The 16,275-nt window shown below is 46.5% G+C and overlaps 1 protein-coding gene across 2 annotated transcripts in view; it reads left to right on the top strand.

Moving 5' to 3' along the window:
- SYN3 (synapsin III) overlaps nt 1–16,275 on the top strand; it is a 365,786-nt gene that overhangs the window by 71,645 nt on the left and 277,866 nt on the right. For both annotated transcript variants that reach the window (XM_081129888.1, XM_081129889.1), the window contains exon 4: nt 3,971–4,062. In XM_081129888.1, the coding sequence (XP_080986014.1) occupies nt 3,971–4,062 (92 nt within the window). The remainder of the gene's footprint in view (nt 1–3,970; nt 4,063–16,275) is intronic.

The following is a 16,275-nucleotide window of genomic DNA, read 5'->3' as shown; positions in this document are numbered from 1 at the left end:
GAAGGAGTTGCTCTTTTTTTCTGGTTACACCAGTTTTTGTACCTTCAGTTAACTCTTAAAAAGATAAGGAAATATTTGAAAATAATAATGGCAGCTGTTTAGAGAGATCTTTCTGTGTCTCAGCCCTGTGACAGGTGTTTCATATACATTACATTGAATCTTCACAAAAACTTTTAAAGCTAGATTACTGATACTATTATCTCCATTTTAAAGATGTCAAAACTGAGACTAAAGCAATTAGTAACTTGATCAAACTCCTCAGGTAGTATATTGCCCAGCTTACAGTCAAATGCAGGCTTTCTGAATATTCATTTATCCACGCCACAATGCTTAATGTGCAGTATTAACACATAAGGAAACAGTTGGGGCTGAATATTTTTGAAGTCAAAGGTTAAATTATGCAGAAAATTTAAGTGACTCTGATGATATTGTTTTACAATAGAAGTGAATGGTTGATGTTTTACTTTGTGTATGGGGGGGAGAGAACATGTATATATATATATATATATATATATATATGTATATATATATATATATGTGTAAGGCTCCTTGATTCACTGCACCTAACACATACATAAATGCATATATATATATATATATATATATATATATATATGTATATATATATATATGTGTATATATATGTGTTAGGTGCAGTGAATCAAGGAGCCTTATCTAACCACAGTGACCTTCTTTGAACCCCGACACCTTTGCATGCAATCCTGAAGTTGCATTTAATTTCCAAAATTATTATATTTGTTTCCCAGGACTGTCATAACAAGCTACCACAAACTTGGTGGCTTAAATCAACACAAGTGTATGCTCTCACCGTTCTGGAGGCTAGAAGTCTGAAATCAAGGTGCCGCAGGTGTGCACCCCCTCTGAGGGCTCTAGCGGAGGGTCCTTCCTGCCTCTTCCAGCTCCTACTGAGTCCTGGAGTTCCTTGGCTCGTGGCAGTAACTCCAGTCCTGCCTCTGTCTCCACACGGCCCTGGCCTTCTTCCCTGGCTCTCTCTCCCCTCGTCTCTTCTTTTATAAGGACTTGTCATTGGATTTAGGGGCCACCTTAATCCAGGATGATCTCCTCTTGAGATCCATAATTAACTTTGCAAAGACACCGTTTCCAACGAAGGTCACATTTGCAGGTATCGCCGGTGAGGGACACATTTGGGGGAGTGGACAGTTCGACCCACTGCAGTCTGTGCGAGCTCCGGGCCTCTTCCAACCCGGCTGCTCTTTGGAGCCTGCCAGGAGGGCTGCCATGCCCTTGAAGGAGAGGTGGCTCGGATCCTGTGTCCGTGCCCAGGGTTATTGAGGTTCTTGGAAAGTTAAATGCAGATGAGTGTCCTTCCTTTGCTACCCAACTCTCTCTGCTCGATCCAGGAGAGGTTTGCTACCCTACAACCCAGGCATTTACTTCCTGCAATTTACTCAAAAACCACGGCTGGGAACTAACTCTGGACACCTGATCTGAACAAGAGGCACTTCTAAACTTGCGTGTCAAGCCTGAGTGTGTTTTCTATCCAAGGATCTTTCTTTGCACATGGGCAGTAAGACAGCCCTTGAGTCTCTGCCAGAAGTTCTTTGAGTCAAAAGTTCTATCATCCAAGATTCTGATTCACTCCCTGTCTCTATACTTGGTGCCCAGCTATCCCGTGTTGCAACTTTCTGCTAACCTCTTTCTCCCCGCAAACACAAGCGCCAACTTTTCTTGCGAACGCTTCTTTGTAATCTTGCCAATGAAGTATCTTAAACATGACGGGACTGCATTTCTAAGGCATTAGACTTAATAACTAGGTCATTACCACTGTTTACCAACCTGGACTCATTAGCAGGCCTCTTTGCTTTTCACCTTAGAGCAGCTTAATGAGGTTATTAATTAGAGCGAGAGAGGTAAGCGCGCTGGGTCTGCTTTAGGGCCATCTGGGGAGATGGCTCTGTCTTTGGTCATGATTTCTGTTAAAGGTTTCCAAGGGGATACAGTTAAGTCACCATGAAATGATATTTCCTTTCAATGTACACTTGTTTTTCCTCTTTAAATGGGTTACTTTAGGTCTGTAAAATTCCCAGTTGTAATCCACCTAATGCCTTGTTCAACTCAACAGCAGAGGCAGTGGGGGGCAGCAATTAAAAACACAGGCTGGAGCCAGACTGCCTGGGTCTAAATCCTGGCTCCGCTCCTTACTGCGTGACATTGTGCAAGTTATTTCATCTCTGTCTCATTTTTTTTTTTTAAATCTGGGCAAGTGTGAAGATTAAATGAATACGTCCATGTAAAATGCTTTGGACAGTGTCTGGCACACAGTGAGTGTTTTATATGTGTGAGCAGTTATTTTTATTCACTAAATCCAAAGAAGGAGCTTTTGAAATCTACTGTGTAAAAGGCACGGTTTAGTGCTCTGCATTTTCTAGAAGAGGTTATGGGTTGAATTGTGTCTTTCCGAAATTCACGTGTTGAAGTTTTCTGTCCCCCAATTCCTCAGAATGTGACCTTATTTGGAGAGAGGATTTTTTTCAGCAGTAATCAAATTAAAATGAAGTCATGTGGCAGGTTCTAATCCAGTGTGATGGCTGCCCTTGAAAAAGGGGAACTTGGGTACACAGACACGTGTAGAGGAAAGACAATCTGAGGAAACGTGGGAAGACGGTGGCCATCTGTGAGCCAAGGAGGGAGGCCTGGGAAAGATCCTCACAGCCCTCAGAGAGAACCTACCCTGCCAACACCTTGGTTTTGGACTTCTAGCCTCCAGAACTGATAAATTTCTGGTGTTTAAGCCGCTTAGTGGTGGTGCTTTGTTATGGCAACTGTAGGAAACTAATACAGGTGGTCCTAACGCAAATCTCTGTCCCCAGAGGGAGCATATGATCTGCTAGGAGGGCTCTGGCTGCAAGCAACAGGAATTCACTAAATCTTGCTTAAACAAATAATAAAAGATGAACTTATGATAGAGGCATCTCGTCAAGTCCAAGGACAGGATTATAGCTGGCACAGAATATCAAGAGGACTCCCCATGTCACTCTGGCCCGGTGGCTTAGTTGGTTGGAGTGTCGTCTCATGCACCAAAAGGTTTTGGGTTTGATTCCCAGTCAGTGCACATACCGAGGCTGCAGGTTCGATCCCTGGTCAGGGTGTGTACGGGAGGCAACCGATGAATGTTTCTCTCACACGCATCTCCCTCTCTCTCTTTCTCTCTCTCTCTTCTTTCTTTCCCTCTCTGCCTTTCACTCTCTCCCCCTCCACCCTGTTTTTTGGTGCTTCCCCAATCCAGATGGCAGAAAACGTGGCCCCCAATTGCTCTCAGGTGTGTGTGTTAAGGATATAGCCCCTTAGAAAGAAACACGTGAATTGCTCAGCAGATTCTAATTCTGATGGAAGGGCATCTCATCCGCACCCGGGGTCAGTTGCCAGTGCCAGCGGCTGTGACCAGGGGAACAGTATTTGGGTGCACAGACAAGGTGCTCCTACTGTAACCAAGTGGATGGAGTGAGGGGAGGGGCCGCGACCAAAACAGGGAACTGATGGCCTGTCACCCGAGGAGGGTCCCCTTGAAGTGATGAGCGGTAAGTGCTCCTGTAGCTGCCGGGCCGCCCCACAGCCTAGCAGGAAGCTGGGAAGGTCTAGGGAAAGGGTCACGTTGGCAGCATTTGGTCTCTTCTAGTCCTGGAGCTAGAGGAGCTTCTTCCACCTTCAAGCAGGTAGAAATGAATAGTGGCCGAAGGCGTGGGGCTGACTCAGAGACGCATGGGTTTCAGTCCAGCTTTGCCTTTGATTAACGATGTCACCCTGGCCATGCCCCCGGGCCTCTGCACCTCAGCTTCCTCACCTTTCAACAGGGGAAGGGAATAATATTGCCCACTTCCTAAGCGAGCTGTCCCCGGGCCCCTGGCGCAGACAGGCACCCCGTGAGTGTTCGCCGTCCTCAGCATCGTGAATATCTGCGGAATCCTTCTTTGTCTGCCTTCTCCTTCAGGCCGAATTCTCGGAGTTGAACCTCGCTGCCTATGTGACTGGGGGCTGTATGGTGGACATGCAGGTCGTGAGAAACGGGACCAAGGTGGTGAGGTAAGGACTGAGGTGCAGGACACCCTCCCCCGAGAAAGGTGCGTGTGGGATCCCCCGAGCCGGCCCCAGGACCTTAGCCTGGGCTGGGGCTGCCGGTGCGCACGCAGAGGGCCCGCTGCGGGGCCCGGGCGGGGCTGTGGCGCAGAACGTGCGGGAGTTAGCGGGCGCTGGCCTGTGGCTCCGCTTGGGGTATCCCTTAGTCTCTCTTGCCCCCCCCCCCATTGTCATTGCGGCATAAGGATAGCAGCCCTGAAGCAGGAGGCAGGTGCCTGAGAGCAGCCTACTAATTCTGAAGCGCGGCACAAACGTTAAGGGTTTGTCCTAACGAGCTGCGCCCTGCTTCCAGCAGCAAGGCCGACTGAGCGGTGCGGGGCGCCCCTCCCGGACATCCAGCCTGAAAGTCCTGGATGTGATTATTTCCCAAGAAACCTGCGTATAGTGTGTGCTGAGCTGGCGGGGAAGTGAGGGAATTCTTGAGAAGCCCAGAAAGGTCAAGGAAGTGGAAACCCACAGGAGACATCAATGGTTGTGCTAATTTATTTCTATCTAGTTAAGCGCCAGAGGCTGCAGATTAAGTCTTGTGAGGGCTTGGACTGGGAGGAGATGGGGTTCAGTCTGGGGAAGGGGGGCGCAGGAAGGACTCTGAGGAAAAGGCATTCGTTCCCAGCCTGGTCAGGTGGGGTACGGGACCCGGTGCATTCCAAGAGCGGGACACAGGCCTTGTGCACACAGGCAAAAAAGAGTGTGTCTGGGAGGCTGTGGTAATAATCCAGCCATCGTTTCCTGAGTGCCAGCTTTGTGCCAGGAAAGACATTATGTGGCTTCCTAGTTCCAGTAATGGTGGACTAGGTTACTTGGACTAACTCATCCACTGAACACAATGTAAGGGCTGGTTTTAAATAATAAAAATCTTCAAAGCCTTCAAAGAGTTGGGACCACAAAGAAGTACCAGAAAGAGAATGATGGGGCGATGGAAACCCAAAGAAATAAACGAACACAAGCTATGTGTTTCCTAAGAGTGTTTCTAAGTCAGGGCAGGGGAGACAGAGCTCGACGCCAGGGCCACTCAGGGTGGGGTGTAAGGGCAGGCCCTCCCCACGGTAAGCCGAGGCCTTCAAGGTGAGTGTGAATTGCAATTGTAGCCGATGAACCCTCACAAGTCATGGCAGTTTGAACTGCAGCTTCATGGGTGTTCCAGGGAGCCTCAAGCATTCAGCTTGGTTTATGGTGATCCCAGACATGCCAGAAATAACAGCAGTCTTGCATAGAGGAAGGCACTTTCATCCTAGGCTTCAAATAATTAGGTGATTTTTTTTGTACAATAGCTAGCACATAGTCAAAGTTAACCAGACACAGACACCCTGGGTGAGAAGAAACAGGAACAGTAGACAACAGGAAGAACCCCTTACCTCTCGGATGCTGGAATTATGAGGCACAGATTCTTAAAATTAAAAAAAATCAAAAAACGAAACGTACCTATTAAGTTGAAAAAATCAGGTTTGCAGATATCTGCAGGGAATAGGAAACTATAACAAGCGACACAATCGATTTTTTAAGAAACCAAATAAAACCTCTAAGAACGAAAAATACAGTGACCCAAATCGCCAGATGTGTTGCGTTGAACAGCCTATTAAATACTATGGAGTAGGTGCTAATGAAGTGAAATGCAGAGCTGAAGACGTTATCCCAAGTAAAGCACAGAGAGGAAAAGATGGAAATGCAGAAGAGCTGGTTCCATCACGGGAGAAGGTCTAACGTTGATCGAACCAGAGCCTCAGAGAAGGGAGGGGATGGGGCACAGGCAGAATTTCAAGGAATGATGGCTCAACATCTTTCAGAAAGATCCCAAAACACCAACCACAGAAGCACAACAGATTTAAAGGAGAATAAATAAGAAGCTTGCCAAGACACAATAGTGTCAGTGCGGAAAGATGGGGGAAATACAAAGGAGCCAGATTTGGAAAGGCAGCTTGCTTCGCTTGGGCTAACAGACTGACAGCCAGCTCCCAGGCAGCAGGGGTGGGGTCTCTTTAGGGGCCAAGAGAAAATAATTGCCAACCTGTAATTCCATCCTCAGGGAAACATCTTTCGTGAATGAAGGCAGAATAAAAACATTCACAAAGAGGAGCCCCTCAGTAAGGGGAATTGTCAAGTATGTGCTTTAGGCAAAAAGAAAACAACCCCAGAATAACCTAAAGCTGCAGGAAGGGTGAAGAACCAAGCTGGTAACTGTTAATAAACATTGTCTTCAAATTAATAATAATAATAATAATGTCTTATGAAGGATTAAAATATATGAGGGATTAAAATATACACCAGTAAGTTAGCAGGGACTGGGATTAAACTAAGGTGTTCTGAGGCCCTTGTATTGTCAGGGAGGAAAGTCAATGCATTGATTAAAACAGGCTTTGAAAAGTCAAAGATGAATCATGTAATTTCTAGGTAATTACTAAAAAGTAAAAAAAATGAAAGAAACAGAATGTAGTGCTTAAAAAGTACGAGAGAGAAAAAATAGAGATGCCAACATAGAACAGGTGTTACAAATAAAATAATACGGTAGACTTAAATCCATATATTTCAGTAGGCTGATGTCATTGGGAATGGCTCCTGCAGCACTACTAGTTAATCAAATATTGAAATTTTTCTGTACAAGTTGACAAATAGCTTCTGCCCTGAGCCCTCGCGCCATGGATGGGCATGGTCACTGGGCTGCTCTTTTGTTCCTCGGTTCACCACACCCCTGCCCCCCAGTCCATATCCTTGTTCCTCCCATGGTCAGGGGGTGCCCCAAATTGTCAGGGAGACACGCGCTTGGGAGCAGTGTTGGAACCCCAGAGAGCAGATGCTGGTCTCTCTCTGTCCCTTCTTGGCTATAAATCCCTGAGTCCCCTAGTGCTGCCCTCTCACGGTCAGTTGTGAGGACTGCAACACCCACAAAGTCACCTGTGTAAGTTGTTAAATATGTATTATATCACCAATATATAAGAGGAGTAACTACATTAAATGTAAATGGACTAAATGCTCTAATTTACAGGGCATCTGCAGTAAGATTGTTAAAGTAGATTTTTTAAAATCCAACTATATTTCATTCAAGAGATTCATCTAAAACGTAAGAATATAGATATTTTGAAAGTGAAAGGATAGAAAAATAGATTAACCATGTAACTAACTACTGGGCAAAATAAATCTAGCCAATGTAGCTGTGTTAATATCAGGGACAAAATAGACTTCCAGATGAAGAGCATTACTAGGGAAAAGAAAGAAATCTATTATAATAAAGGGTTCATTTACCCAGAAGAGATCATTTTAAATGTATAAGCACCAAATTAAAATGCCACAAAATACACTTCAAAAATTGGCAAAACTACAATGAGAAATAAGCAGTCCACCATCATGGGAGATTTTGAGAATTGTGCTACATATATATATTTTGCACATAAGAACTATAAAACAACAACAAACAAAAAAACCCTAAAATTCAAAATTTAGGAGTCCGTATATGTTCGTATTTGGGATTGTTTGTGCTTGTGTTCTGCTTCCCTGTCTGGGAAAGGGATTGAACTGTCTTCTTTTGTGATGTGTAGAAACCAGAACATCTATCCCATTAGTCCTCAGATTTGGCTGCAGATTAGGATCACGCGGGAGACGTTTACAATCCTGACGCCCAGGCAGTATGCCAGACCAATTACACTAGCATGCCTGAGGGTAGGATTTGGGCATTATAGTTTGAAAGCTCCCCGAGTGGTTCCAGTGGGCAGCCTGATAGAAGACCTCCCCAGATTGCTCTGACCTTGGCCCTGCACTGGGGCCGGGTCAGCTGTAAAGCCCAGGATCCTGCTGGGGGTGCCGCCCAAACAAGAAACACCCTGCACAAATAGACACCTCCAAGCCTGATGGTAGACGTGCCCTCCTCTTCCTGAATTTACAAAATTGTTTACAAAAATACATTTACTAAAATGTTCCAGGTGTTTCCTGATCAGCTAGCCTCCCCACATTTAAGAATGACAGGCTTCAAAGACAGTTGCTGTGGATTGAATTGTGTCATCTCCCTCCCCCGCCAAAGATGTATAAAGTCCTGACTCCTGGATCCTCAAAATGTGATCTTATATGGAAATAGGGTCGTTGCAAATGTAATGAGTTAAGATGAGATCATACTGGAGTAGAGTGGGCCCTTAATCCAACAGCACTGGTGTCCTCATAAGAAAGGGAAATTTGGATGCAGAGGCCCAGGGAAGATGCCGCATGATGATAGAGGCAGAGATTGGAGTGCTGCATCTCCCAGCCAGGGAGCACCAAGGATTGCCATCTACGACCAGAAGCTAGGACACAGGCATGAAACAAATTGTCCTCAGCTCTCAGAAGAAAGCAATCTTCCCACCACCTCGATTCCAGACTTCCAGCCTCCGGAACTGTGGGAGATTCCATTTCTGTCCGTGGTACTTGGTAATGGCCACTCTAGAGAACTAGTAGAGCAGTGCTTCTCCCCTGCACGCAGACCTCCCAGAGATCTTGTTGAAGTGCAGATTCTCATCACTGAGGTCTTCAGGTAGGACCTGGGATTCTGAGCCCCCTTCAAGCTCCCAGATGAAGCCATTGCTGCGGGTCCTGCAGACTTCAATTTGAGCAGCAAGAGTGGACAAGCTCCCACATGCTGCTGCTGCTGGTGGGAGAGCAACCTTGCGTAGTCAGGGCTGTGAGGGCAGTGTGAGCATAGCCAAAGTTCAGGGGTCCCTGGGGCTGTTTAGATTTACTCTGTCCAGGCCCAGGACGGTGCTTGTGGTCTCAGCCAGGCAACTTACTTTGGCAAGTCCCAGGTTATAGACCTGTGAGAACATGCACACAAACTAGGTACCCCCTGCCTGACTCACAATGACCTGCATGTGGGGAGTCATTAGAATCTTCCTCAGGCATATGGTGCTGTTCCAAGTCCCAGCTGTGGTCTCCCAGAGCAAGGATTTCGAGCAGTGCTCTCAACTTTCAGTATATTCCTTCAAAGTGTGTAATATGAGCCAGGTCTAAGTCTTCCAAAGTCTTGCTTGTGGGGAGCTCCTTCAGGGAAGGGGACCAGGATTCAGTACAGCAGACCATAGCTGGCTTTCTCCAGCATCTATCCCTTCGGTTTTGGGGAACAACACCTAGATTTTCCATTGGGGTGACCCCTCTTCAGCTTGCAGTCTGTGTGTTGTCTGGAACTGATGGCACATGAGCAGCCCTGAAATCAGGATATCACACTGGGACCCAAGCCAGGCCAGTGAGAATCCCACATGAGGCTTTTGCTGGAACTCTTGGGTGAGAGACACGTGCATTCTGCTGGGGCTGCTGAGCTGGTGAGTGGATGCCTGAGACTGCTGATGGCCATCTCTATTTCTGCTTGAGGGAATGATCTGCTGAGATTGAGGCCAAGGCAAAGGAAAACACAGCTGAGAGAGAGAGTCAGTGACCTGATGATATTATTCAAGGCCCTGGATCCAGACTCATCTCTAAATCTAAATCTCCCCTTCCCCCCACAAAAATTTCTTTTTGATTAAGCCAGCTGGAATTGCACATACAGAATTCATGAATTTTTATTTATTTAACAGACCCTTCATAGCATTTCCTACGTGCTAGGCACTGCTCCAAGCACTTAACATGTCTTGACTCATTTCACCCTCTTAGCAACCCTATGAAGCAGATGCTATTATAATCCACATTTTCTAGATAAGCAGGCTGGAGCACCAATAAGCTGGGCAGTGGAGTCAAGGTCTCCAGTCAGAAAGTGGCAAAGCTAGGACTCCAGCCTAGGAAGTCTGACCGCAGAGCCTGCGTGTGGCACCGCTGCACTGGACTACCTCTTTAAGAAGGGGAGACTGTTTCGTGGTCAGAGCTGCTTAAAGAGTCAGTAAGATCCTCATTAGGAGTGGTATGCAGACTACGACAACCATTTGGTAGAAAAATATCAAAGGGGTCCAAGCATCTGACTTTTAGATGGTGGGGATTTAGTGAAATGACAGAACACTAATTAGCAACATAAAAAACATATGAAAGTAGGGAACTCGTTGATAAAGGGAAGTATTTGGTTAGATTAAGAATGATACTGTAATAGTGGTATGTAAATCACTCACAATTCTGGTATGGAGGTTAAAAGACAAAAGTATTAAAGGTAACTGCAGCTACAATGATTTTTAAATGAACACACAGCATGAAAAGATGAAAACTGTGATGAGAGACAAAAAATCTATGTAGGGAGGGGGAAATACAAGAATAGAGTTTTTGTATGTGGTTGAAGTTAAGTTGTTATCAGCTTAAAACAGACTGTTATAACTATAAGATGTTTTATGTAAGCCTCATGGTAACCATAAAGCAAAAACCTACGGTAGACTCACAGAACTGAAAAAGAAAGGATTCAAAGCACATCCCTACAGAAAATCATCAAATCTCAAAGGAACACAGCAGGAGAGGAGTAAAGGACAATGGAACTGCAAACTAGCCAGAAAACAATGAACAAAATGACAATCATAAGCCCTTACCTATCGATAATACTTTAAATGTAAATGGATCAGATTCTCTAATCAAAAGACACTGATCGACAGAAGGAATTTTTTAAAAGATCCAACAGTATTCTCCCTACAAGACACTCACTTTAGCTTTAAAGGCTGAAATTGGAGGGATGGGAAAAGATACCCATGCAAATAGAAACCAAAAGAGAGCAGGGGTAGCTATGCTTATGTCAGACAAAATAGATTTTAAGTCAGAAACTATAACAAGAGACCATAAAGGACAGTATGTAATGATTAAGGTATCAATTCATCAAAAGGATATAATAATTGTAAATATATATGCACCAAACATCAGAGCACCTAAATATAGAAAGCAAATATTAAGAAACCCAAGAAGAGAAATAGACAGCAATGCAATAATAGTAGAGAACTTCACTACCCCCCTTTCAGCAATGGATAGATCATACAAGACAGAAAACCAATAAGAAGACATTGGCCTTGAACTACACTTCATACCAATGGGCCTAACAGACATACTCAGAACATTCCTTCCAAAGGCAGCAGAAGACACATTGTCAAGTGCACACAGAACGTCCCCCAGGATAGATCATATGTTAGGGCATGAAACAAGTCTTAACAAACTTAAGAAGACTGAAGTCATATCAGATATCTTTCAAACCACAGTTGTATGAAACTAGAAATAAATAACAGGAAGAAAATTAAACTTAAAAAAAAAAAAAGTTAACTATGTGAAGTGATGGATATGTTAATTAACTTGATTGTGGTAATCATTTCATGCTCTATGCATATATCAAAACATGTGGTACACCTTAAATACATAACAAAACATGTTGTATACCATAAATGTATATCATTTTTATTTGCCAGTCATAAAATCTGGAAACCTGGGAGAGGGGGAGAGAAAGTGGTAGCACTTGGACTTGAACCCAGGTCTGTGGGTGGCCAAGTCAATGTCCACGTGTCTTTAAATTCTGAGATTTTTGTCATTCCCCTCCTTGCGTTACAATCCTGTCTGCTCTGTGGTAGCTGGTCCTGTTGAGCCCACCCCAGGCTGGCATGAGTGGACTTTGAGATTGTACAGGAAGCAACAGGAAATAGAGGTTTCTCCAGGGTGCTGAGTATGGCGCAGGCTCATCCAGGGTTTAGGATGTCAACATTGCTCTGTCTTAGAAATCCACTGCTCAGACCTGAGACTCTACCTCTCTGAGCCTCAGTTTCTTTATCTATAAAAGGCAATAGTATTATTTTATGTAGTTTTTGTAATTACTCAGTGAGATATTATATATGAGAAGTTTGTGCATTCACTCCACAAATATTGATTAAGGGTCTACTGTGTTCCAGACTCCCTTCCAGATATTGGGATTTGTATCAGACAAGGGCTTAAGCAGAAAACAATTCATACACACCACAAATGGTCTAAATAGAGATTTTACTGAAGGAACCACTTACAGAGGAGCGTGTGGGGCTCAGGGAACATGAGGCAGCCAGTGTCTAACAATAGCACACAGCAGGAAGCCATTGTCATCCCTAGGGGTAAAGGGACCAGGAGTGGACATAGTTACTAGACTTAATCTAGTAGGTTCCATCTAGACTTGAACGGGAGAGCCTCTCAGTTGGAGTCGTAGTTGTGAAGAACTCGGCTACCTCCGAAGTGATGGTGTGGAAGCAGGGCGGGCACTAGGAAGGAATGCCACCAAGCTTCCTTGCTTTCCAGGCTCCTGCTGGGGCCTCACCCTGGCCCATGCCAAGCAGAGAGCAGTGAGCCAGAGAGCCCGGTTGATGCTGTCCACAGAGGTCAGCATCCTGGGGCTCGGAGCAAGGCAGAGAAGAGCGGGTGGGGGCGGAGGGGCAACAAAGAAAAGAAGTCTCTTAGAAAGTCGTCCAAACAGACTCAGTCCCTGTTCAAGTTTAGATTCTTAGCAGTGCTTTGTAAATGGTAAAGTATTCCATACGAGTTGCTGAAATCATCAGTAATTGCCGTAATTAAATCGATAGCAACCCTTACTCTGGATTCTGTCGGACTCCCAAGCTAAGGGCGTATTGCTCGCCAGCTCGAGGTGCTTCAGGGCAACCCAGACACCCAGGTTCTCAGTAAAGTTGCAAAATTCTATTTCAGAAGCAGAGCAAGGGCCAATCCAGGGCATGTGAAGGTTTGTGCGTTGTGGATGGCTGTGGCCATTTTGGGCCCAAGTTCAAGCCTGACTCCACAATGGCGCAATGAAATAATAGGGCAGCTGCGTCCATACAGAGGGAATGGGATTCGAAATACCGGATAGGAGAAACCAAGAAGGAGAAACACCCAAGAGGCAGACGTTAATGAGGCCCCAGCCTAATTACGCAAGCCCTGCTCTCAGTTTCCAGCGTGAGGCAACCCTAAATTACAGGCACCCATTCAAACCACAGCGGCTGAAAATGTACATCCGCTCTTTACAGGTCAGATCTTGGGGAGGGTTGAAGAGAGTGAACTGCCCCCCAATACCCACCCCGGACTTACTATTTCCAGGGAGGATGTTTGGGACAAGACCGAAATGCGTGGGCCCGTCCCAGAGGACAGGATATTTTATAAAATCTTAGAGTTCAGAGTTAGGAGGGTCCTTCCGAGTTTTCTGTGCGTCCCCATTTTACAGATGGGAAAACTATGGCCTGGGGGGTGGGGAGGAGGGTGACTGTCCAAATCCTCCCAGCGCATGCTCTCCAGGAGCAGCTCTCAGGTTTTCTGATCTCTGTCCTGGGACGTCTCAAACATCCTGTCAAAGAGCTTGGTAAAATAACGTGCCTTTACTCTTTATTTCATACATGCCCAGTCTTCTGAGCATCCTGAACTTGGAGTTTCAAATTCCAGATATTCATTCATTCAACAAATATCTATTGAGCACATTCAGAGCGCCGGCCACAGCAGGGCAGATATTACAAAGAGCGCAGGTGCTGCTCGGAGTTCTTGGTCTGCGTCTGTTTGGAAAAGTGCTCCCTTTAACTCTCCTAAATGGTTACACCCCCACTGGGCTTTTCCTACTTTCTGTCTTTTCATTCATTAAAGATGGGCCAGGCACAGAGGACACAGCAGTGGACAAAACAGACAATAGCCCCTGTGGAGCTGAGATTTAAGTTGCAGAAAACGCACAGCAAACAAGTGAGCAAATACGCATTCTAATGGCAGGTCGTGAGAAATGGTCGAAGCCAAGAGGAGCCGGACGTGGCGGGTATTCGAGACAGCGGGGTGAGCAGGGAAGGGCTCTCTGAGCAGAAACCTAAATAAAGTGAGCGGAGCGAGCCCCTCTCGACTCTGAGCGGAGGTGCCCTCGGGTGGGGGGCAGCTCTGGGGCCGGAGGGGCCGAGGAGAAGGGCAGAGCTCTTCCTTGACTTGGCGCACTCAGGTCCATGTCCATCAGGGTCATGTTTCCACAGCCTTCTTCCCCGATTGGGCCCGTACTTTGTGCTCACAGCATCTAGGATGCTCCCGGGTAGGTGGCGTGGCTTCCTGGCCCCGAGCCCACACACAGAGGCGGGCACACTGCCCGGGGTGGGTCCCAGCTCTGCCTTCGTCAGGCCGTAAAGCTCTGGATCAGTCTCTCTGCCTTTCTGGCTCTTGGCTTTTCCATCTGTAAAGTGGGAGCAAGTAGCCTTACTTCCCAGAGATATGTATGAAGTAGGTAGAATGAGTCTGGCTGACAGTCTGCACCTGCGCTTCCATCTCCCCGAAACACTCACTTCCTTCCACGTTTCTGATCAAGTGTCGCCTCCTCGGAGACCTTGCCAGGCCCTGCTATCCTCACGCTTAAGGCCCAGCTCTGCATTTTTTTCTTCAAGCATTTATCACTGCCTGACATTATAGATACATGATATATAATTGATTAAGAGAGGATGGATTATATAGATACGTTAATATAATATTATAACAATATTATATGGAGAGATAAGATGTGCTATTGTGTAATTATATAGACTAGATACATACATTCATATAATACATGTTAAAATATTATATAGATTAGATACATATACTAATATAACATGTAGTAAATATAATATATAAAATATGTGACATATTATATATTATAGATATGCTATTATATAATTTTATTTTTCCCACTGTATTGCCAGCCCCTAGAACAGTGTCAGTGGCCCATCAGGTTCTCAGTAATTATTTGTTCAATGAATGAAGGAGTGAACCAACCCTTAACCAATGGCTATGAGTTCGTCTTCTTTTATTTTTTTATCATCTTATTTTATTTATGCTCACCTGAGGATATTTTTTCCATTGCTTTTTCAGAGAGAGTAGGGGGGAGGAGAGAGAGGAAAAGAGAGAGAGAGAAACATTGATGAGAGAGACACATTGATTGGTTGCCTCCCACTCATGCCCCAACCAGAGCCGGGGACTGAGCCTGCAACCGAGGTACGTGCCCTTGGCAGAATCGAACTCAGGACCCTTCAGTCCGGAGGCCGACGCTCTCACCGCTGAGCCCAGCCGGCCTGGGTGAGCCCGGGCCCCCGCTGCCCTTCCTGCCCTCCCCGCACTGTGCCTGACTCGGGAGGGCCATCATTATTATGTTCTTACTCCCCATGTCTCCCACTGGACTGCGCCTTCCTTGAGGATCAGGTTAAGGACTGTTTTCCAAATTGTACCTCCAGTGCCTGGCACGGTGCCCACGTCCTTGCCGAAAGCATTCGGGACCCGCAGACCCATCCCTGTAAATAGGACCCCCACAGCTGCAGAGCAGGGAGCTCCTGGGGGCCAGGACTCCAGCCCTAGCTCCCCCGAGGGAGCGCGCTCCGCCGGGAAAAACAGGGTGGCTCTGGTTCCCAGAGTCAGAAGTGGACGGAGGAGACTGTGGGGCCACCAGAGAGCCCCTGCCCGGTCCTGCACACCTTCCCACACGCTGTGGCTGGTCCAGGGAATGGCTCCCGAGCTGGGCCCCCTGTCACTGCCCTCCCTCCCCCCTCGCTCTAGACCTGACACAGTCCGCTGTGGGAGAAACTGCCCTGATGGTCACATCACCGTTTGGCCTCGGCACCCCGGCCTTCTCTCGTTCAGAAGCAGTCACTTTTCCCAAAAGGCTAGTGGGTGCCGGGGCCTTCTCAGTGGCAGGTAACTTCACCCCCTCTTGACAGAAGTGAGGGTACTGCTTCCGAGACAGATGATACCTGGTCCAGGGTCACACAGCTTATGACAGACACTGGGATTCAAACTCCCATGATTCGACGTCACACTGCCCTTCCGCCCAGCTTGATACTGGGAAAGACACTAATGATGGTGTCGAAGGGCCCTGGGTTCGAATCTTGACTCCTCACTTGTTTATGTGACTGTACAAGTAACCTCACCTCCTGATTCCCAGGCTCTTCCATTGTAAAACGGAAATAATGGCTGTTTGAGGACTAAAAGGGGGAAAGTCTGCTGGTGCCTGAAACGCCGTGGGTGCTCCCCCTGTGCTCGCTCTGCCCCTTCCTCGCCCCCCTGCTGGGGAGAGAGAAGGCAGGAGGAGACTGTCTAGGCCCCCTCCCGCCAGGCAACATAGTGGAATGACCCATTACAATGTTCTAAACCGTTTTCAGACTCTGTTTCTTCACTGAAGCATGTCCCAGGCTTGGTGACCCACCAGTTCAGTGACTTTCAAACTTTTCTGTGAAGGTGAACAACTTAGGAACCCCCCCACCCCTACTTATTACAATGCAGATGCTTAGGCCCTGTTCCCAGAAAGTCTGATTCCTGGGTAGGGCC

This window comes from Miniopterus schreibersii, assembly GCF_964146895.1.
Source record: "Miniopterus schreibersii genome assembly, chromosome: 2".
In the NCBI taxonomy this organism is placed as follows: domain Eukaryota; kingdom Metazoa; phylum Chordata; class Mammalia; order Chiroptera; family Miniopteridae; genus Miniopterus; species Miniopterus schreibersii.
This window is presented reverse-complemented; position numbering and strand designations above follow the sequence as displayed.